This window comes from Thamnophis elegans, chromosome 2 (assembly GCF_009769535.1).
Source record: "Thamnophis elegans isolate rThaEle1 chromosome 2, rThaEle1.pri, whole genome shotgun sequence".
Classification (NCBI taxonomy): domain Eukaryota; kingdom Metazoa; phylum Chordata; class Lepidosauria; order Squamata; family Colubridae; genus Thamnophis; species Thamnophis elegans.
In genome coordinates this window covers 109,414,106-109,438,090 of record NC_045542.1, presented here as the reverse complement: position 1 = coordinate 109,438,090, position 23,985 = coordinate 109,414,106, and the positions used below count along the sequence as shown (strand labels likewise).

At 37.3% G+C, this 23,985-nt stretch overlaps 3 protein-coding genes across 8 annotated transcripts in view; 1 reads left to right on the top strand and 2 right to left on the bottom strand.

Moving 5' to 3' along the window:
• Positions 1-1,036: 1,036 nt before the first annotated feature.
• MKRN2 (makorin ring finger protein 2) lies at positions 1,037-16,215 on the bottom strand. Its single transcript, XM_032208826.1, has 8 exons — positions 16,053-16,215; positions 14,780-14,908; positions 13,474-13,661; positions 11,578-11,885; positions 8,518-8,732; positions 7,520-7,630; positions 1,961-2,105; positions 1,037-1,557 (listed from the first exon to the last, which is right to left on the bottom strand). Exons 1-8 carry the CDS (start codon positions 16,079-16,081, stop codon positions 1,414-1,416), a joined length of 1,269 nt encoding a protein of 422 aa, XP_032064717.1. The 5' UTR covers positions 16,082-16,215; the 3' UTR covers positions 1,037-1,413.
• Positions 14,915-23,985, top strand: part of MKRN2OS (MKRN2 opposite strand) — a 15,890-nt gene continuing 6,819 nt past the window's right edge. Inside the window, exons 1-4 of one of the 3 annotated variants that reach the window (XM_032208829.1) lie at positions 14,915-16,034; positions 18,425-18,474; positions 20,660-20,822; positions 22,042-22,922. In XM_032208829.1, coding sequence (XP_032064720.1) covers positions 15,829-16,034; positions 18,425-18,474; positions 20,660-20,822; positions 22,042-22,276 — 654 coding nt within the window. In that variant the 5' untranslated portion in view covers positions 14,915-15,828 and the 3' untranslated portion in view covers positions 22,277-22,922. Of the gene's footprint in view, positions 16,035-17,777; positions 18,122-18,424; positions 18,475-20,659; positions 20,823-22,041; positions 22,923-23,985 lie in introns of those variants that run through there. The other 2 variants (XM_032208828.1, XM_032208827.1) reach the window with 2 other exon arrangements.
• The window catches only part of TSEN2 (tRNA splicing endonuclease subunit 2), a 14,333-nt gene continuing 13,154 nt past the window's right edge, over positions 22,807-23,985 (bottom strand). For all 4 annotated transcript variants that reach the window (XM_032208821.1, XM_032208820.1, XM_032208823.1 and 1 more), the window contains exon 12: positions 22,807-23,226. In XM_032208821.1, the coding sequence (XP_032064712.1) occupies positions 23,167-23,226 (60 nt within the window). In that variant the 3' untranslated portion in view covers positions 22,807-23,166. The remainder of the gene's footprint in view (positions 23,227-23,985) is intronic.

Sequence of the window (23,985 nt, the reverse complement as noted above, 5' to 3'; positions counted from 1 at the left end):
CTGAAGCATCTTTTTGCCTCCAAATTTGAAATGCAGAATGGCCCTACTTTTCAGGCAATGTTCAGACAGTGCTACTTTTTAAAAAGTTACAGAGCACCAGTATTTTGGCAATGCCTATTATGTCCATGAGAGCCAATTTGGTGTAGTGGTTAAAACACCAGGCTAGAAAGCAGGAACTTGTCCGTTCTTGTCCTGCCTTAGGTATAAAACCAGCTGAGAGACCTTGGGCCAGTCACTTTCTCTCAGCCCTAGGAAGGGAAATCCTTCCCAACCTGCAGGAACTTGTTCAGTCTCCAAAAACACAATCAAATAGAAGAGGGAAAAATACCAATATATGGATTTAACAGATTTCAGTTCAATATTTGAACATGCATATTGGAACTAAAAAGTATTTCTGAAAGTCCAACCGCCACCTACTTGGAGCTAACTAACAAAGGAATTCTCTACCTATATACTTGGTTACTGCTTCCAAGAAAGTCATGTAACTAACATGGAATATTTTGACTGTACTTTCATTCTTAGATATCTCATTCCTACTAATAATCTTAAATGTGGCTACTTATAGTTGCATTAAAATGGAAAAATGGGTACAACTTAAGCCAGAACTGTAGCATAGCTAGCGTGGAAAATGTTTAAATAACCATGCTGCTTATAAAATACATTAACAATGCTCATGCCCATTTTTTTAAAAAAAGATCTCATATTTATTTTTAAAAAATTGGCCATGTGCAGTGTTACAAACCCTTAGAGCAGTGGGTCTCAACCTTCCTAATGCCGCGACCCTTTAATATAGTTCCTCAAGTTGTGGTGACCCCCCAACCATAAAATTATTTTATGTTTTCTGTATTTTTTTGAAAATATGTGTTTTCCAATGGTCTTAGGCTACCCCTGTGAAAGGGTCGTTTGACCCCCAAAGGGGTCCCGATCCACAGGTTGAGAACCACTGCCTTAGAGGATAGTTTGTTTGTTTTTGCTTACAACCCTGAAAACAGAGTCTGATAATTTTAAACCACACTGATATATTTGACATGGGTAATTAGATGCATTTTTCCATTCTTTTATTAAGATATTATAATATTAAAAGACAACCTCCAATTGGATCTAGCTCAAATCTTAGAATAGCAAGTTTTTTTCAATAAAATGGGAGTAAATATTTGTTTAAACTAAAAACACATTGCTGCTCTTTCCCTTCTAATAGAAAAGTTCTTCTCTTCATGATTACATCTATCACTTTTATTCCAAGCACTCATTTTATGATGTTTCAACACTTTTGCTCTACAGTGACACTCAGACTAGAATTTCACCAGGACCTCAGTCTCCATGGCACAGTAATCCTAACATTGTGGTACAAAGTTACTGAAGAAACAGAAGGATCAATATGGAATATGGACACGGGAGAGATCTTGTGGTAGTCTAGGGAGGAGCAGCAGATTCGGCATCTGTGCCAGAAAGATGCATAAAAAGCTCTCCAATCTCAGTTACGTCATCATTGGCAACTGGCAGAGTCCTGTTTTCTCGGTCTTCGATAAAATCCCACAGACGAACAGAGTTGAGGAACTAAAACAGAAGGCATATTAGTTACTCAGACATATCTCTTATTCACTTTATCATGATCACAACTTTGAATGGTCACTGAACAAGTGGTAAGTGAGGACTACCGTATGTAATTTTCAAAGCTGTTACAATTGCTAGACAATTCTTAAATGCACATTTTAAAATTATTGAGATTAATTGGGTTCTAAAATGGAAGCAAACAAGTGGATTATCAAAGTGGGAACTAGGTTTATTATGTCTGTGTTACATTTATTATATAACACAAATAAAGTGTTCCTCCTTTCACAATTATTCAGGTGTTTTTAAAATAGCATGTGCTGTCTCAAATGAACGGAGATGATTAGATCCCAGAAGTTTTGGGAAGCTGAGACAGGATATAGAGAGAGAGAGTTATGTATCTTCTTACCCGGACTGTCCCCTCAGAGCTGAGCTGCTTTCGTGGCTTCTCTGGCTCAGCTCGTCTTCCATCTGGGTAAGCATGGAGATACAAACATTTCCCCCCAAATGGGCAAGTTCCCTTTCCTTGTTCAAAATACTTGCAGGGCTTTCTCCTAGAATAAGAGAGTGAAGAATGCATATCAGTCATTCATGTGGAGACTGGCAGTTCAATGTATTATTACAAACTCAAGTTTAGTGGCTCTAAAAATAAAAATAAAACCAATTTACAGAGAGAAGATTGATCCTAAAAGCAACCCTGATGCATATTTCGGGACAATTTTGAAATGTGAATTGTGATGACAAAAGTATAAAGCAACTCAGTATTTAAAATTAAAACCATTGGCTATATTTATATGCTGAATAAACCCCAACGTCTTTCTTTGGCAATAACCCATGCTGAACAATCTGTAAATGTACATTTATACATTTACATGTATTACATTTCTTCTCTGACTGCCACTGTCAAAATGAAACATACTCAGATCTTGGTGCCTTGTTCTTTCTCCAGTCATTACTCTATTATTTTCAGCCCATTTCTCCAATTTATAAAGATAATTTTAAATGTTATTTATTGAGTAATTACCCTACTAAATTTTATGTAATTTGAAGTATGACAGGCCTTCTCTTCACTTAGTCAACTAAGGAGTTAATAAAGATGTGGAAAAGTCACTAGGCCCATTTGGGCCACTTTCCTTGATTTCTCACACCAGCACATCTTGAATATGATTTCCAAGGCAACATTTACTGTCATTGTTACTCACGCCTTGTATGATTATCCTCCTAGTCAAAATGTAATGGGTTACTTTGTCAAACTCTTTGCTGAAATCAAGATATATTAACTCTAAAACATTCCTAGGTTCTGCTAAGGAAGCAGACAAAAAATAACAAGATTGTTAAGAAAAGTTATTAACAAATTCACATTAATTACTAACCCTCATTTTTGGGGGGCATATTAAGAGATGGATTAGTGTGGAAATTAAGACATTAGGCTAGGCTAGAATAAATTCTTTATTGGCCAAGTGTGATTGGTCTCACAAGGAATTTGTCTTGGTGCATATGCTCTCAGTGTACATAAAAGAAAAGATAAGATAGAAACTCATAGGAGAGTGTGAGTTCTAATTCTGCCTAGGCATTAAGCCAACCGGGGGATCTTGAGCTTTCTCAGCTCTAGGAAGCAGGTAATGACAAACCACTTCTGAAAACGCTGAGAAGAAAACTGCATGCACCTTGTCAATGCCATTGCAGGAGTCAATACTGAGTTACACTATTCGAATCTCACTAGGCTCAAGGTTGACTCAGCCTTCTATCCTTCCGAGGTCAGGAAAATAAGGGCCCAGATTTTTGGGTGCAATATGCTGACTCTGTAAAGTGCTTAGAGAGGGCTGTAAAGCACTGTGAAGTGGTATATACGTCTAATTGCTAGTGCAATTTATAGCACATGAAAAATGTTAACTGTACTTCCAATTAATCTGATGCTAAGGTCTCAGATTCCAACACAGAACTAATGATTGATATTCAACAGAATAAATTATATGTAGCATGAGAAATATGACAAATAAGTCAAAGTCAAACACATTAAACTTATCATTTGGCAAAGAAAATAACAGAAGTGAAAGAAATTATATTCCCACTTAAGGTAAACTTTTAACCAAACCACTGAATCTTTTCCATTACATCTTTGCAAAATATAAACTCACAGGGTCTCTTTTTATCTTGATGCACATAGGGATTTATTCCAGTTTATCTGGAGACCATCATGGCTAAACAATCTAACAATCAGTTTGTTCTGATCAACAGCTGCAGATTTCAGCTCTAGATTTATTCACAGCACAGCTCCTGATGTCACTGATAAGCAAAATGCTCCATGGAGAGCAACATAATGTAAACAATGAAAGTTCAGCTTTTTTAGTCATGCACAAAATGTTTTAGAGATTAGCAGTGAAGGTTACAGAACTACAAATGTGTCATTTTGCTAAACATAACGTATTTACTGTGTTTCCCCGAAAATATGACATGTCCTGATAATAAGGCCATGCCACATTTTTCTGGTGGGCAAAAATATAAGCCCCCCCCCGCAAATAAGCCCCCTGGACAACCCCCCACCTCCGGCCAGGCAGAGTGCCGCTCACCAACCTAGCGGTATCCCAATGGTGCCAAACCACAGGAATGGGGGGGGGGGAGGGATTGTGTTGCTTGGTACCTTTGGGATACTCTAGGTTGGTGAACGGCACTCTGCCTGGACGGAGGTGGGGGGTTGTCCAGGGGGCTGCTCTATTGCGAGCAAGCTCCCAAAGAGCTGGGCACAGCCTCAGGGGCGAATGGCTGTGTTGCGCTGTCACAGCAGTGCAGCACAGCAGCCATGAAGCAACCACGTTCACGAGCAGCCACCCGGCAAACCACCTTTCCAGCTGGGCACCGTACCATTCACTGACCTAGGGGTATCGCCAAGCCGCGTGAGCGCCTATTCGCCACTGCCCGGCTCTTGCAGATTGGCACCTTCAAAATGCCAGTGAATGGCGCTCTGCACGGCTGGAGGGGGTTGCACGAGCAGCTGTTCTGCTCCCGCTCACACACCTCCCAACCTCACGATGCCCTGGCTCAGCTCTCCCTGCAGAGCCAGAGCACCGCCGTTCCCACTACCATTGCCAGCGGCATCCCAGCATGGCTTTTTCAGCAGCTTCCAAATCGAGTCTTCCTGTAGTGGCTACTCTGGGCATACGCTCTATGGTTGTATGCTCTGGGAGTACGCTCTGCCAGCATCTGGCCCACAACCATAGAGCGTACGCCTAGAGCGGCCACTGCAGGAAGACTCAGTTTGGAAGCCGCCGAAAAAGCCATGCTGGGGTGCGGGCCTGTAAATGTGGCCAACTGCTAAGCAAAAGGTCATAAATCAAAGATTAACTGTATGTTTATTTTTCAAACAGGGATTTTAACATCACACAAGAACCACCACATACAGGTAAGTATAAGTATAATCTTTATTGTCATTGTACTTAAATACACACGGCTTGGCGATACCCCTAGGTCAGTGAATGGCGCTGTGCCTGGCTGAAAAGGTGGCTTGCTGGGTGGCTGCTCATGAGCGTGGTCGCTTCATGGCTGCTTTGTGTGCTGCAGCAACAGCACAACACAGCCGTTCGCCCCTGAGGGTATGCCCGGCTCTTTGGGAGCTCGCTCGCCCATATTTTGGGAGCTCGCTCGCCAATATTTTGTGGGTATTTTCAGGGAAACACGGTAACTAAATACTAGTTGAAAGAATAGAATAAAATAAAATAACAGAGTTGGAAGGGAGTTTGGAGGTCTTCTAATCCAACCCTTGCTCAGGCAGAAAGCCATATACCATTTCAGGCAAATGGTTGTCCAATCTCTTCTTAAAAACTTCCAGTGTTTGAGCATTCGTAACTTCTGGAATACTATATTAGTACTATATGGTGTATACTGTTTTTTCCAATAAAACCAGAGTTTAGTGAAACTTTTCATCCCTCAACTTACAATTGCCTTGACCTATAACAAAAATACTGATCAAAATATTATATATTTCTTAAACCTATTCACATTTTCATTCTGAATTTACTACTTCTAAAATATATTTGATAACATCAATAAATCAATGAAAGATGTTCTAGTAAAAGAATATGATTTGAAAATACAGTCCTTCATATATGAAAAAAATACAGATTTGGGCTTAGGAAAAAAAGGGGGGGCAGTGAATCATTAAGGGACAAGGAAAAGGACCTAATCCCTGCCCTGAATTTATTTGATATAAGATGAGACAGGGAGGAGCTGTGGCAGACTTTCAAGATTCTCTTACTTCCCTTTCTAACAATAAAAAGTATTCCTGAAACCTCTGGTGATTATTTCTTGACCTTAAAATGTTGACAACAATCTTGTAAGTCTCACTACTGTCTGAGAGGCAATTGATCTCACTTTCCAGTCTAGAATATGGTGACAGACCCTTGAGGCACCCAGCTGTCTGCAAAACATGTAGTTGAGGCATTATTACAGCCTCAACAGCAGCAAGATACATAGATAATAAACCCATAGAACACTGTGATACAGTTAGCAGTAAAGCTCAGGTTCATCTTAGCAGGAAGCCAATGCTGTTCTGTTCTTCTGGAGGTCTACCAGAGAAGTTTGAAGAAACTCAAGATCCCCAACTTTCAAAACCTATGTGATTTGTTCATGACAGGCTGACTAAGACTAATTTTCTATAGGTCAGATCAAGGTCACCTTTGTTCTTGGTCTGCTGAAAGAAGTGTCAGCCAGATGGACAGTCCTACTCATTGTGAACATTTTCAAATAATAACTTCAGGCATGCTTTTGATCTATTTGGCAGATTTGCAAAGTAAAACAAGGACATTGCAAATTTGTAGTAGTATGTGGCTAATTTTTAGTTTCATGCTGGAGATGTGCACCAAATGATATTTCTTAATTCAACAGTTTCAGAAATACTTTGGTAAACTGAAGGATAAATTAATAAAATGGGGCATACCAGAGAATAGCTCTAGGACATCTACCGATGGCTTGTCTTGACAAACTTTCTTCCTGTGAGTTGGTTGGAAAGCACCAAACCAGTGGAACTATGAATCATCTCCCAAATCACTTCATGGCCTCTTCTTTAGGAAATTCCAGTGTCTTCTCCCAAGAGCTCAGCAAGGAGGCCCCAGGCAATTAAAAATGTTTCAGATAAGCAACAATAGGCAAGTGCATTTTATTATCCCTATAATTCTTCACATCCCATCAGCACAGAAATACAATAAAGGCACATATTTGTGTTTCAGGGCTGAAATGGGGTGTGGGTCCTTCTGCTTTCTGAGCTTGGTTGTTTTCTTGCTGATGTTTCATACCAAAGCAGTAACATCATCACTGCTAGCAAGGAATGTAGTTTGCTCTCCATTCATATTCTAGTGGTATGTCCTGTCCTGTCAGTGTTGGTGGGAGTGGTATTGGGGATTCTTTGATTGCGTATCATTTGTAGCCCAGAGTTGAAATGAGAATTGGGTATCCCAATTAAGGAAATGCCAAATAAGCTAACAATAAACAGCCCAACTAAATTACCTCCAAGGCCACTCGCATCAACACTTGACAAGACAGGCTGCTAGAATATAAACTAAGAGCAAACCCCATTCCTTACTAGGACTGATGATGTTACCTAGTTTGAAAAATGAAATGTCTGAATGAAAACTACTAAACTCCGAAAGCACCAAAGACCCTTCAGAAATACAACCTTCTGCTCTTTTAGACTCTGGTGTGGTGCCTGATTTCACAGAAAAGAAGAATGTGTAGCATGGATTGCCCTTACAGTGATTAGAGATATATATACTGATTGAAATGATTGATTGAAACTGGACCTATTTTGCAATGTACAATACTTGTTTAGTTGAAAATAAATGGTCATAAAGAATTCTCTTACTCCTTTACAGGAAGTCCTTGTTTACCATCCAGTCATTCAGCCACTGTTTCAAGTGGCACAGCAGGGAACAAAAATGTCTTACAAATGGTCTTAAATGCTTGTACATATACTTACCCAACCCCTTGCTTAAATGCTTCAATTAGTTCATTCTTTTTTGTCTGATCTTCTACCCAGTACACACTGGGAATGACAAACTCGGATACCACGCGGCATTCTGGACAGGACCTTGAGTAGCAAAAAGAAAAGCTGGTATATTGCTTGTTGAAGAAGCTATTTTACCTAACTCAAAAACAGAACAAAAAGCAACAAATCCCCTCCACCAAGGTTCTCTGAATAAAATGACCCTTCCATTTATCATGATTTTAAAGGCATCTACCATGTAATTTTATTAAACCTAAACATTCTCTTTATTAAGAAAAGTCCATCTTATTTGTGTTTTCTGATCTAGGTTTTCACTACTGCAACTTAACTTTTTATAATAAAAGTAAGCTTTACAGCATTTGAAGAGCACCTACTTCATTTCCTGTAAAGTTCAATATTTATCTCTTTGTTGGTCTTTAATTTCTTTTTTTTTAAGTGGCAGGACTTGAACTTAAGAAATAACTAGCACCATCCAGCTCAAAATCTGCTGGAGAACTCCTATCAGTTTCATATAAATATTGAAATAAAATGAAAACAGACTAGAACTTAGAGGGACACTGTAAGTGCCCCAACTAAAATTTGTTTGAAAAAAATGAATAGAATTATGGCAAACAGCACCAGTCAATTCAGAAAAACATTGTGCTTAATAGCATTAATAATGATGCAGAAATCAGCCAGCACTAAACATTAGTCTGTAACCTGGTGCCCAAACGAACATAATCCATCAGAAATCAAAGACCCAAAGCCCACTCTAAAGCTGTTTGAAATTAATCAATTTTAAAGCAGTTTGAAATTAATCAAGATAATCTGCAACTGAGAAATCCAACATCACACTTTGTCCAACTTATGTGTCTTGGTGACTATCCTTGTCAACTGTCAGCTATTCTATCATTTTTTTAAGCTGTAAGGACTGAACAGTTTGAAAGGAAACATATAACAAAGTTTTGGAAGAACCGGCTATGGAAACTTACTTGATGATGGGATTCTCAAACTGCTTGATCCCCCTCCACTGACGGATACAGGACAAACAGTAGGTGTGATTGCAGTTAGAAAGGATGCCAAATCTTCTTTCGGATGCGGATGGCTTGTCATAAACCACTTCCATGCAGATACTGCACACTTTGTCCTGGCTTGCTTGGAAGGCAAATGCGTTCTCCATGTCATGTTCAAAGCTAGCCATGCACATCTAGATAGGGGAAGAGAAGGCAAAGATAGAGGAAAGGAGTGGTTACTCTGGATTGATAAAATAGTATGCTTGCAGTAAAACACAACAATTTCATTAAAATCAAAGCAGCTTACTCTGAAATAAGTAGATGAAGAACTGCAACTGAGAAAAGTCTGTCTCTGCCTACCATTGAAGGCTTTAAGTTTTCAATTAGCATTCAATTTTATTGGCAAGAACCACCGCTAATAAAATTGGATTACATAATACCAAGTAACTTTATTAAAAACTACCAGTCACTTTGTTCTTACTGAAAAATGGGACATAATCCACTGCTATAAATAACACTGGCATTTGAAGTGTCAGACAGAAACAAATATGATACAAATACAGGATTTTAAAGATAACTGAATAGAATTATGGGATAACAGAATTGTACCTTTTATAAATTATCAAGCAAAATAAATGAGCACATATTTTTACACAATAAATCATAGCATGACAAATGAACCAGGTCAGTGTGTATAGGGAAGCTCCACAACATGCAACCAATTCAACAGATTAACAAAGTTTGCCACAATAAGCCACAAGCTGAACAGGAATAAATAATTTTTAATATTTGTAGGTATGAACTTTAATATAATATTGGTTAACAGAGTGCCTGAAATGAGAAATTAAAAAGGAAATAGGCTGATTGAAAAACTGATAAAAAAGGGGAAAAAAACCCTTGCAAAAAATTAATTGCAGATAGTCCTCGACTTTTTACCACAATTGAGCCCAGAATTATGGTTGTTTATCATGCTGGACATTAAGTGGGTCATCACTTGACCATGCTTGATTTTACGACTTTTTTCACATTGGTCTTTAATCTCTGCAGCCAGTAAGCAAATGCTGTGGACGTTAAGTGAATTGTCTGGAACAGATGCTTTTTTGCCAGAAACCAAACACTGGTTTCCAGCAAAGAAGTCATAAATTGCAGTCATGTAACTGTGGGGCACTGCAAACATCTGTAAATGTGGCCCTGTAAATGTGGCCAACTGCTAAACAAAAGGTCATAAATCAAAGATTAACTGTATGTTTATTTTTCAAACAGGGATTTTAACATCACACGAGAACCACCACATACAGGTAAGTGTAAGTATAATCTTTATTGTCATTGTACTTAAATACAACAAAATTGGTTGTAAATGATTATGCTGGTGTCTGACCCGGATTGGATCCTGCAACCTTGTCCTGGGACACGCATTTTTGCCTGTGTTCATAAATGAGTTATATTTAGAATAGAAGGCTAAACTAAGCGATTTTTCTTCTCCCACTTTCACGTTATTGTGGAATCAGTCAAAAATATATATATTTAAACTAATCACAGTTCACCATGATTTTCTATCTAATAAGTTCATATTAGAGAAAAAAAAATTTGACCATATTTTGTACAGGTGGCTTCTATGATCTATAGGTCAATTAACCACAGTTCTGCTTAGGAGCCAAGGTGGCGCAGTGGTTAAATGCAGCACTGCAGGCTACTGCTAGATCAGCAGGTCAGCGGTTCAAATCTCACCGGCTCAGGGTTGACTCAGCCTTCCATCCTTCCGAGGTGGGTAAAATGAGGACCCAGATTGTTGGGGGCAATATGCTGACTCTCTGTAAACCGCTTAGAGAGGCCTGAAAGGCCTATGAAGCGGTATATAAGTCCACTGCTATTGCTATTGCTTAGTAAATATAGCTCAGATCTTCTTATCCCTATTATAGGATTTAGGCATATGGCTGTGTTTGGAGGATGACTTTTGGGATACATTCTGTGTATTTTATGCATGTGCAAATAGGAAGAAATAGGCTTTGGGGCATGTGTAAAGTACAGTGTGTTTTACCAATATCTTATCTCTAGTTTTGTTTCTGCGGTTAAGCTAAAATAAAATAGAACTCAAATAAATAATGAGGGTCATCTTTGTTTCTATGAGCCATATTCCCTTGGATTAACAAATCTGCATGTTAATACAGAACATTAATTGATCTAAAACCAGACTATGTACATTCTTCCAATAATCCAAAGAATTTTATAAGCATACAATGAACAACACATTCTTTCTTCTAAAATATAAAAGAAGTTAGAACTAATACGATTGGGCCCATGTTTCTTTCTGACATTTTTTTTATCAAAGAATTAAACTGCTTTTTCACTATGTGATTAGGTAGAGAGATCTTATAGTCCTTTAACAAAGCTGCCATTCCCCATATTCAGATGTTGTGGGGTACTGCAATTTCTTTCTTGCAGGTCTGAAAGAGGAGAGAAGCTATACAAACCCAAGGTTTATACAGTGATTTCCTATAATGGAAAATAATAAAGCATTCCATTAGATTTGCAGTAAGCCTTTGAAATGTATGTAAAAAAGATCATGTTTATATTTTGGAATGTGGCCTGTTCAGCTGCTTCTGCTGGAAGATATAGAAGATATAGGAAATCCACACAAGGAATGATTATGCCCTTGTGGGCAAATTGAGTTGCATAAGCATGCTTTTCTTCAGTGATAATTTTCAAAGGATATTTTAAGTATTTGTTTCCCCAATACTGATTTCAGCCTATAACCTGTGCTAATACCTATCCCTCCCCTCCCCCTTCCCCCTAACATACAGTTGTCATGTTTTGTGCAGCATAAAATCCATCAGGAATTGGCCACTAGCATAGCAAGAGTTAGTAAATCGGATGAGGACCAGTTCCACATTTTTACATACCCATATAATTATTCACTCTTTATCATTCTTATATTTTATATCCTGCATTATTAGTTGGCCTGATTATTTTTCTCAATTAAATAATTATTTGATTTGAAAATAACAGAGCCAAGTTAGTTTTATTTCTGGTCATGTTTACCTTCTCGTGTGCCTTCCTCTGTTCTGGATCAAAGGGATGGAGTACTTGCAACCCACAGATTTCACACACTTGCCCATGGAGGTAGAGGCACCGGTCCCCAAACTGGCACATGCCGGCTGCTGCGTAGGGACACAACTGCTCATCATAGGCATATGAGCTCCCAGGTTCAGCACCGTCTTCAAGCCCGCTGCGGATAGCATCTAAATACGAATGCGGCTTTGCTTCTGGTATATCGGCTGGCATACTGCAACATGCCAAGTCACTTACTGAACCTGGCATTGTCCTTTCTTCATTGGTTCCACACAAGTCTTGGAATAGGAAGAAAAAAATATATTTGATCACATTAAAAAAAGGCCATGATTCTCATGAAATCCCTATTCTAAAGCAGGGGGAATTAGCAAGTATTTCTAAGCTTGAATTTTAATAGCAGTTGATGTGCTTCCATCAAACATGAAAAATCTGCTTTCAACTTCAAAGCACAATAATTATTATAATCTCCAGCGACATACTGTAAAACCACAAAGTTATGGCTATTAGTTGCCTACAAAACCATGCAGCAGCAACATAATCTCTTAGCAGTACATGAAAATCATTGCAGATTAACAAAATACCAGTAATGACAACCAGAGGAGTGCACATAAAAGAACTTGTTTCAAGGTCTTTAGAGGTGAGGCTTGAGCATATTTTGGCCACAACATGAGTCTCCAAACACAGCACGTACTATTCGTCCTCCATAAGTAGCAGCCATCCAATCAGGGAGAAGAACATCAAGAAATGCAATTCAATATCACTACTGGGGTGGAAACTGGGGCTAAACTTACTTTCTGACTTCACCCATTATGAATCAGGTCTGCCCTTAACTACAGAGTTTAACATAGGATCTATTTCTTGGTCAGTCTAGCAAGTGAGAGAATATTGGACCCAATTATTTTCTTTATATTTATTCCATAAAATCTTCCTGATATTATACATAAATTTAAAAAATGAGTGAAATATGACCCACAAAAAGCAAAAATCAGGATCTATAAAATCCTAGCAGGTGATTTTTTTTTTAAAAAAAAAATTCAACTGACGTCAGGCAAGCTTCTAAAACAAGGCCATTCTATATCCATGATGCCAGCACCAAAAAGGTATTTCCTGTCATTTGCTAGAAATAGTAAAAAAAAAAAATCTTCACCTCATGATATAAGTAGGTATGAATGGTAGGAGACATGTTGGAAGCTTTCTTACATAAAGGTTTCTTAACCAATACGATGAACTATGCCTATGGATGGAATCCTCCGAATTGTCATACAATATATGTCCAAAGACCTGGTTCTACAGAGAGCTGGCAAAGGATGGTAATCAACTATTTAGACATGCCTTGTATTTTCAGATGTCTGGTGAAGCAAATACTTTGGGTGTATCTATCATTGGCTTGAACAACTGCACTTTGTATAACATACTTGCCATTATTGGCAAATGAAATATAAGGGGAATGGATATTATGGTAAATGACTGAGGAAAATGATCAATCATCATATGCAACTAGTTACTTTTCTTAGTACAATAGGTTGTTGCTGTTGTTTAGGAAAAAAAAAGGTCTATTTTCTGAAAAGATAGGACATGAAGTACTAATCAAGTCCAGATAGATGGCTGACCATGGCTGACTTCAAAAAGCTAAGAAGGACTAGGCTTGGTTAATAATTTGATGAGAGACTGCATACCATACCATGTTTGCAGATTAAATTTAAAAGAAAACCCAGAAGCCAGTAACAACTTCTCTATTACTACCAACAAAACTATATGGGTATATCTGTAATGTAACCAGGATAACAACTGATTGAAAGACTTCACATTTTAAGGACTCAGTACACAAAAAAAAATCCATTAAAAAAATGACCCACTCTTACTCACCTCTGTCCCTGAGCACCAAGGTTTTCTTTTCACGTTTTCCAGATTCGTGTACTTTACTTTTGGTAACAGTTGGGGTTTGCTCTGATGGAGAGTTAAGTCTTTGGAATGGTGGTGCAGCGATGTAAAGTGGTCTAGAACCCACTGGGCCCCCGGATGCAGAGGACCCCAGAGGTTTAACGTGATCATATCTTAACAAATGAGAAACAATGATGATCTAAAAACATTTATTTCAGAAAGCTCGCTGAACACAAAGACAAGACTCTGCTATTGTGAAATTTCTAATGGTTTGAAATATAGCAATACTTGCAATATTGATTTGTTTCACAGAACTGATAACCTCAACGTAGGAACCTAAATTATTCTAATCCTAGATGCCGAAGATAAAAGAAATAAGAATTAACAGGCTTTTAGTTATTTAAATGCCTGAGTGATTAACTTTATAATATTATAATATATTAATAATATAATAATATAATATAATATATATGCGCTGTGAAATTCAAAGTTCAATGTAACATAATTGTAAAGCAATATAATGATATATAGAATTCCAAATGATTTTAAAAAATTCATTCATGGTAATGTTTAGTAGTCCGACATAGCCGCTCATTAAAATCAATATGGATTGTCATATATTCTAGTTTAACAATCTTAATTCAATCTGCTGAATTTAATAAAATAAATATTCAAGTATGTGCAGGATTATAACTTTAAGATGTGGATATATATAGAAAGTAAATCAGAATCTATTGGTGGATCTCTGGATATTTTACAATAGATCAGGATTTCTGACTTCTTAGAAGTTTAACATATAATTTTTATCTGAACTAAATTTTAGAATGCAAGTAAAAAAAAAGAATTAAACTACAAAATCAAGAGTTTCCTCCTTTTAACAGTTGTCTGAACATTGCATTATGATTGTACTTTGAGATTGCCAAATTTGTCACTTATTTGGGAGCAAGAACTGCTGAATTTCACTTCTTTTGGAGTAGATATGCATATAGTCGGGGTGCTAAACTTGCAAACTTTTCGAAAGTCATCTCCCTAAAAATGAAACCTGTTTATGGACCATATCTCTCTGCAGTTTCTTTTAAAACAGTTACCAAAATTCTACAGTTTCTTTTGTAAAAGTGGCTTTACCAGATTCCTTCAGCTCCCAATCATCTCACAGCAAACAGTGCTAGTAAGAAATTGTGAAAACTGCACTGACACAAAGTACAAGAAGTACACAAACAATAAGAAGCTTCTTAAATGTCTTTAACATGATAAAACTGCAGGTTCTCTCTTGGAAACCAATAATACATACTTGCAGCGACTTCCATAGGCACACTGTCCTTTTTGATAGAATTTGCAGATAGTAGATGGTTTGCTTGTAGACAAGTCATGGGAAAACAAACACCTATTTCCTTCACGACATACCCCTTGTACAAAATACCTGCAATAATATAAATGGAAGTTATACAGCAATAGATGTCAAAATACATAAATCTTTCAATATTTGTCAAGTCCATAAATAAATCTGCCAAGATTTTCTCCAAAGTTCAGAAAAGCAGAATGCAAAATATCTGTATATTGAAATATACAAATATCCTAAAATAAGAGGTAGATTTTAAACTCACGGCTCAAATAAGGTTACACTGCTGCCTCTATTAATGTTGGTTTTTTGGCGCTTTTAAAAGAACTTACAAAATATATTTTAAGATTCTGAATGCATGTACTTTATATCCTAAAAATATTCCCTTGACTATCAATAAGGAGAGACTTTGGGCAAATCAGCAATCCACAGGATTAATGCTACACTTCCATCCTGTATGAAACTTCAATCTTTTATAATAAGGAATTAAGAGAACCGCCTGATATTGACTTGTAGAGATGTTGAGGAGTTTTCTGGGTCAACTGCACAGAGGCCTTGGTCCCAAGAAACACTTTCCTTTAGGAATCATTTAGGGAAAATCCGATTTAGATCTTTAGATCTTTTAAGGGGGAATCAGTAACCCTCAATAACCCTCCCTGTTCTGCAAAAAGCTCCCCTATGTGTAATGAGCATTTTCAAAGGATACAACACACACACACACACATATAACGGGGAAAGTGAAAGAGGTCCACTAGGGATCGAGTGAAAAGGCGGGATGGATTTAGCGGGAAAAAGCTCTATGTATAATGCGCATTTTCAAGTACTACAGCACAAAACTGGGGAAAGTGAAAGAGAGCCATTGGGGAGCTCATGAAAAGGATGGGGTGGCGAGTTAGCGGGAAAAGCTCTCCTATATATAATACGCATATTCAAGGGCTACAGCACACACACAACCGGGGGAAGTAAAAGAGGGCCGCCAGGGACCGCGTGAAAGGGATGGGATGGCGAGTGAGCGAAACAAGGACAAGGGACCATCGGTTCTCCGGCTTTTCCCGTCCTCTCGAGGCTTAGACGGAGATGGAGGAGACCGGCGAAGGCGTCTCGGTCCCGTCCTTCTCCTCCCCCCACTCCCCGTGGGCGGAGCGTCTCCAGGCGCCCGTCCGTTTTTCGGGGTGGGGAGGAAAGCAGAGAGCGCTCATCACAAGCGGTAACTGCTCCCTCAGACCTGCAGGTCACGTCCTTCGTGCTGCTCATGTCTCCTTTGGCACCGCTCCTGCTTCGGTGTCTCCTCCCTGCGCGGCTCCTCGCATTTTGGTTCCGCTGTAGCGCCGGGGAGCAGGGGGGAGGGAGAGGAAGGGAAAGCTATTTGGGATCCCAACAAAGAGAGCCGGGCCTTTGCTACAGGAACTGGTTTCCGGCCGGAAAATATGAATGAAACGCTCTACCATAGAGCAGGAGGTAGAGAGAGTGGCTTTCCTTCACCCGGGAGACTGTGGGCGGTATAGATCTTTTAGGAGGAGGCGGGCTGCTTATGATAAATATCGGAAGGAAATCGGCCGCTCTTTTACAGAGTTACAAATTATTGGAAAGCCGCCTTTTAATAAAAAACCTGTCAGTCGGGAAAGGAACGGCCGCCCTCCTGCCTTTTGGCTACCATAAACTAACGCGCCTCTCCAAGTATACAGTACATTCACGAACAGGCCGTAGAGATCCGGAAGGCGGGACAGCGGCCGCCTGGTGGAAGCGAGATTGTTGGCTAGAGTGTACCTCCTCAGTTTAAAGTAATAGGGTTTCGGGACCCGCTACTTTTGGGATATCTGTGATTTGTGTTGCCTATCTGGCAGGGAATGGTGGGATACACAACAAGCAACAGGAGAGGATCTGGTTTTTGTCCTCGTTTTTGCGGCGCGAAATAGATATGCAATCTGCTGGGTCAATGTAGATTTATTGCAATAAAATGTTTTAAGTTACAGCAAAAAAAAAATAGATGGTGTGAAACTGGGACACTGAAAGATTTATCTTGACATACCTTGAAGGATCGAGCTATTATGGATGTATCAGAACTTAACTTTAAAAATGTATTTTAAATGAGCAAATCCATTTTGTATGTGGACACACACAGACACAAACACAGAGAGAAAATGAGTATCCTAAAACTTCAGTGTATGTGGAATAACTGACAACATTTCTGGCACTAATAACAACCATCACATTTTAAATCAATTTAAAGTTCATCTAATCCAAACTCTTCATGCTGTGTTCTCCTTTTGAAGTTATTTTGTAAAATGTATAGATTAAAAGGCAGAGCATAGAGATCAGGAAAGTGTTACAGCAGTCTCATGACTGTAAAGGTAAAGACAGACATCGTTTACATTGCATAAAACAGTATAATATAAATTAATTAAAAAGAGATGCCACCCCCTGGCTTTAATAACTCTGATAAACTAGCATTAAATTTAGGATGCTGATCTTTTCCTGCCAAGGACAAAAACTACTATTTCCCAATCTGGTTTCTTCCTGATAATTTGGTACTGCAATTCCTGAAAATCTCAGCCAGTAGAACTAACAAGAATAGAAGAGTTGTATTTGAAAAGTTTTGATTGATGACCAAATAAACTAGAAAACAGTTTACTTTTTTGCCTGTGGTGCAAAAGTCAGAAGATCTTTTTCAGGAAGAAAGGGTGATAATTCTAAATCTGTTTAGTCCTCATTTTAATCACAGGATTATAGATCTACAAAGAGGTATCTGTTTACCATTAATTAACAGGTTATTCTACAGACTAATAACAGACAAATGGGATGCTTTCTATTTATCAAATCTAAGTCAGCACACAAGTACCAGATACAATTAGTACAAAAAGTGAACACTATCTCTTTAAAAGAATGTCCAGGAAAAGCTGTCCCTCCCATATCTTGTATCTCATTTGCTAATCCAGGTCACAGTAGAGGAAGAATTGGTCTTGGGATCTGTCGTTCTCAACTGATCTCTTCCTTCTTTCAATGCCCAATTCTACCGGCTTCTGTTTATTAAATGCAAGTTGGAAAGCAGGTTCATTTACCCAAGGAAGGACTGATCATGCAACCTTTGGACTCAGAGAGAGCCTTAATTAAAGTCACCCACTGTGACAAAGATATTTTTGGCTGCTTAGTTCCCGAGAGCTGTCCATTGTGTGGGCAAAGGTTGATTTATGGAAGTCTGGAAGAAGCACCTGTCAGTATTCCAAGCCCATTTGTTAATGGACACCAAGAAAGATGTGCTTTTTTACTGAAACCCACTATAGGAACATTTCTAAGGTATGGGTCTTCCTTGTTATTCTATGGTTAGAAACAAGGCACTTAGAAGCTGCCTTCTATCATTACTGGAATATAAGGCAAGCACCAATTTAGAAAAGGATTTTTACGCATCTGATTACTGGAGAGCTTTTTACTCAGAGGTTTTTAGAAGTAATTATTCTTGCTAAGCAAATAACCTTTGTATCTGTAATTGTATTTGAATAGCATTATGTCCAGCCTATTTTTCAAAAACTATTCAAATAAGTAAAAGAAAAAAATATCTACTGTCTTTTTCCAAAATGAAACATTAAAATGTCTTTTCAGAGATTATGATGGAGATTCTGACCTTCATGTTGGAATAACTAATACCAATGGTAAGAAAAACATATAATTAATCTTCTAATATGAAATGTTCTTGCATTGTAAATATAAACTGTACAGGACAAACAATTTGTATTTTCTATCCTATAAAGTAGTTTGGTTACATGCAGTGCTGATAGCAATGTGAAATGGCCACTATGAAGCAGTATCAACTATTGTTCGGCCTAGGAAATGTGCCTTTTCTGTCATAGCTTCTGCCTTTTGGAACACTCAGCTCCAACCCTGCGGGCCTTCTAGAAAGCCATAAAGACCTGGGTCATCCCGTCCCCTGTCCCCCCCTCCTGCACTGTAACCAGGATGTTTAGTGAAGTACAGCATATATCTGTTTCTTATACAGGTACGTGTAATAGTTTGATTGTGTATTCTAGAGAAAATCTAGGTGGTTGCCGAGTTGCCACCAACTTCATGACACATAATTATTGTGTTTTTTTCTTCTGTTTGCTAACCAAAATTCTATTGGTTAGATGGATGGGCATACAAATTTGTTAATAAATAAATATATGCCCTAGCTACAACTAGGAAGAGTGTTTTCAGAATTATAACAGAATGAAAAAAACGGTTTCCCCACTAATAAACCAAGCTTCTACTGTTTCCTCCTAACTCTTGATATCATTCTGTTCCTTTGGAAGCAGCTTTACAACTCAAAACTCCTTCCCTTCAATTCCAACACAAGTCTGTGTTGGCCAGGAAGTCTCCAGGCAAGTACAGTTTTGCTGGTTTATCCCTCAGGCCTTTTCCAGTTAGAAGGGCCCATGTAGCTCACCACTTCTCAGCAAATAATTTAATAAGGTTTTAAGGCAGTTTGATTCTAGGATTGGCATGGGTTGTGCATATACAAACTTGATTGCCAGTAGTGATGAGTCTCAGAATCAGCTGCATATGCCCAGCCCTCTTTTCAAAGTGTCCAGTAATCTACTCCACTGAGAAGAAAGTGGGGAGGCAACATATCTTGGGGCTGAATATATACTTAGAGAGAACTAGGAAGGACTTGATAGGATTTCCCTTCTATGCCTTGTACTGAGTAAATTAATGAGCCTTTGGAGAAGACAAAGACAGATGATTTTGGAACCACTATATTTTTGAAATTATTAATTTCAAATATTTGCTAATTCTCTAATTTGTGCAGAAGTTCAGTTCTGAGTGCATGTGAGGACTAGGATGCTCTTGCTTGTACTGTATTAAGGTGGTTCTCTACTTTTCCATTTTTCAGGCCACTGGCTTCTTTGTATACATAGAATGCAGAAGCATTGGCTGCTTCTTGAGTATTAATCCTACTCTTTTGGCTTTCTTTCTTTATTGATAGCACTGGTATTTCTTCTTTAGCAAATATTCCTGGGTTCTTCCGTTTCTCAGTTTTCAAACTATTTTGCTTTCCTTCTATCATCTTTTTTTCTTTACATAGAATAGAATAGAACGGAATAGAATTCTTTATTGGCCAAGTATGATTAGACACACAAGGAATATTTTTTCAGTGTGTAAGCTCTTAATGTACATACAAGAATAGTGATAAGCAACTAAGTTATAGTCAAGTTATACCTCAAGTCTAAATCAACAGTTCCACTTAAAGGTTCTCACTGAACATAGGACTTATGTACAAATAGACTGCCTACTCACTAAATTTTTACCTATCTTTTCATTTGCTGGGATTTATGTTGAATAATGACTAAATCTTTCATAGTTGTCTTGCATATTTGACATCAACATACAGAATAAGAGTGAATGTTGTCCGCATAAGGGTGCAGCTTGTAAAAGGGCAGTTTTGCAGGACAAGCTTAAAAGATTTAATTACATCATTCAGAATGGGAACATGGATAAAAAATGGCAAACTCTGAAAGGTTATTTTATGTTTGCAAAGTAAATTTAGTATTCAAATATTCTATTTCTATTGGAATAATCTTTCTATTGTTCAAAATGATATATTTAAATTTTCTTGGGACACCAAATTCTTAGACAATAAATGCTTAAACAATTAGATGGTCAGAAAACCACATTTGGTAAATATTCTTTGTTCCACTATTCCACATTATTATAACCAGGATTTTCAAATAGCTTCTGTACATGTCTATAAAGGAAATGAAAATATCACAAGAGATAGCTACTAATAATCAGGCTTTCCATATTAGCATTGCATACACAACCATTACGCCCTTCTGATCACATCTGTTGTTGTATTTGTAGGTTTGGTGTATAATTACAATGAAACTGGTATTACCATTGCTGAATACGGCTGGGAACAATGTGTGAGCATTCCACTAGTGCAGCCTGATATGTATGGCCTCCTTAACCAATGGGATACCTATCTAGGACAATTTTCAGCAACAGATATTTGGCTTCCACACAGGTACAGAATTTAAAATGGTTTTGGTGACTCCCTCTAAGATAGCAAAATTAACATGTTAATTTTTTGGACTTTTCTTAGACTGTGAGCTATAACTGAGTCTCATGCAATCATTTGGAGAGAATGAACCTCTTCAGAACCTTTGTCTTCATTAGCCTATTCTAAGAAATAGAGCTAGTCCTCAGTTAATGACTGCATTGTTTAGCAACAATTTGAATTTATGAAGGTACCAAAAAATGCTCATTTATATGGTGGCAGTATCCAATTGGCAATCTTCTCAGCTGGCTTCTAACAAGCAAAGTCAGTGGGGAAGTCAGCAGTGAATTGTAAGTTGCAACTTACATTGACATTGTGCCTAATGATGTGGATTGTACACTTAATGACTGCATTATTTAGTGATGGAGTTCCCAGTCCCAATTGCAGTCATTAAATAAGGACTATCTGTGTTTAGATCTTTTCAAAATACATTTTTGAAAAATTGGGATACAGGTAGTCCTTAGCCTACAACCATTTGTTTAGTAACTATTTGAAGTTACAATGCCACTGAAAAAAAGTGACTTATGACCATTTTTCACATTTACAACCATTGCAGCATCCCATGGTCACATGATCAAAATTTGGGCACTTGGCAACCAGCATGTATTTATGATGGCTGCAGTGTCATATGAGTCATATGATCATTTTTTGCAACCTTCTGACAAGCAAAGTCAATGAAGCTAGAGTCAACCATGTTACTAACTTAATAACGGCAGTGAATTTTCATGATAAGTGCAGCACCTTCCTACTATCTAAATTTTTTTGCCTTCCATGCAAGAAGCTACTAAACTCACATTTTCCAATAATGCTCAAAGAATACACAGGACTAGTAAATAATTTATTGCAATATTCTTTGCCACACTTTTTCTTATTTGTAAACCTATTCTATTTATAAAGCTGCCACTTTTTATTTATATTCTGAGCATGATACAAATTTGCAACTAAAACCAGTGCCTGGCTTGCTCTTTTCTTCTCCCTTATTTAGACTGAATAGCAGGGTATTTGGATGTCTGTTTTGGTTAAAGAGCAGGATAATTATGTTAAATAAGTTAAGAGTTGTTTAGAATTCTGTTCCCCTTGAGAAAATTTGTTGTAAATAAACAGACGTTAATAAAATATACAGAAGTTATGCAGGAGCTTTGTTTTTCGTTGCTTTGAGACTCATTTCTCTTTATCTATTTAACAGATATGAAGAATGTTTCCATAATTGTTATACATATGCACTAACATTCATTAATTGTGTGCTGAGTGCCCAAAAGCAACAGCAAATGAATAAAAATGAATTTGCAGAGAAATTTGTAATTCCGCGAACAAGAAAAGCTTCCAAATATATCACCATCTATAAGGAAATATGCAAGAATGGTTTTTATGTTGTTGACCATCCTGCTCAAAAAGGCAGTACTTCTACCAATGCCATTTGACTTTAGGCCGAAGCACTGACTGTAAGTAAAATTAAAATATTCATGTTAAGACATAAGGCATGTTCCTATTTTGCTGTAAGGAAAGTGGGAAACATTACCATCATATTTAATTGGACAGAAATCCAAGAGAAATCAGAATTATTTCCTATTATCCATAAAACTGCAGAATGAATCACAATGTAATTTTTCTAATAAACATTTTTTCTACCTGTCTGAATAATTATATTTAGCATTATTTTAATTTAAAGACATTGATATGAAGTATAAAAATCTACAAATAGAAAAAAAAATCCATGGATGGGATCAAGAAACAAGGAACACTTCCTTTTTGTTGGAAGTGAAAGACAATTTTTAATAATTCTTTCTCTACTCCAGATGGAACTGGAGCAAAGACAATGACATTTTATTTAGCAATGACAATGACATTTTCCTTTCTGTGGGTGTATTCATGAATAGAAGTTAACCAACAAAATAAAATTCAGCATTCATAGAATCATAGAGCTGGAAGGGACGTATAACTATCAAACACATGAATAAAATGTACTTTTATTTGGCATAATGTAGCAAGAAATTTTGGTTGACAGAAGTAAAAAAAAACCACTTTGTTTAATTGATTTCAGCCATCTCCAACATACATGGTGTAACTAGAACAACATTTTGAGCCAAGACTATAGCAGAGCTTAATTAAGTCTAGAAGTATTAAGCTAATAGACATAAAACATGCTCATATTAATTGTCACTATCCATTTGAGCTTTCATAAAAAAATCAAACTTGCAGTGCTCTATATTATATACATTTAATATACACATGCTAAAAGGAGGAATAGTTAAACTTTATTTAGTTTGCTACAATTCTATTATTAATATTGCTCAACTTTTGGATTCCAATTTCACACCTCTTCTTGTTCACTACGTTCACAAGATGAAACCCAACGATTTAGGATCAATTCCTTTAAAAAGAAAGACATTGATTATAAAATAAGTAAAATGCATACCATAAATATGGTTGCTGAATAATATTGTTAGCTAATGCATATTTTTCTATGCCTTTCCTATCCTTTAAGAGATAGCTTAAGGAGTAATACTGCATTTGGGCTGCTTCTATGTAATGTAAGTATTTTGCTCACAACAAGCTATAGCAAGCCAGAAACATTATGAGTGGTATATGTAACTATGAGTGGTATTGAGACTATTAATGGAAATGGAAGAATGATTATTTCCTAAATATTGCTCCCCTTAATCAATATATAATGGTTGCTTCATCGCTAAATAAGGCAACAGTTGATCAATGAAAATATAATCCTTGTTATTTTGGGGGGAGAGGGGGAAGGAGCATATATTTATGAATTTGATTATTTATGAAAATATCTTTGTCATCCTGAGTATCTGCATCACTATCAGACTTATTAGCAGACAGGCAGAATGGCAAATCACTACAATTGCCCAGTGTGCACATTCCCAATTGAGTTTTTGGCATTCGCTAATTCAGTATTTATGGCATTATCACAGAAAGTAATTACCACTAATACTTTCCTGTATCAGTTGCAATAACACTTCCAATATCATTTGGCTGACCTTTAGATTTTTTAAAAGATCAAACTATTTGATGAATGTTTTACATAACTGATTTTTAGCACTGCACATATTATGAGATTTTTTTCTTAAGCTTTTTCTCTTTGAACATATTCTAGTAAGGTGAATGCTTCATA

Bases quoted from the DNA above. Each gene is read 5' to 3' on its own strand.
- MKRN2 (XM_032208826.1), bottom strand. From the start codon at position 16,081: ATGAGCAGCACGAAGGACGTGACCTGCAG. The intron at 14,909-16,052 runs GTCTGAGGGAGC...ATATTATTGCAG, and splicing joins ACGAAGGACGTGACCTGCAG to GTATTTTGTACAAGGGGTAT. The intron at 7,631-8,517 runs GTAAGTTTCCAT...TTGCTACTCAAG, and splicing joins TTTGAGAATCCCATCATCAA to GTCCTGTCCAGAATGCCGCG.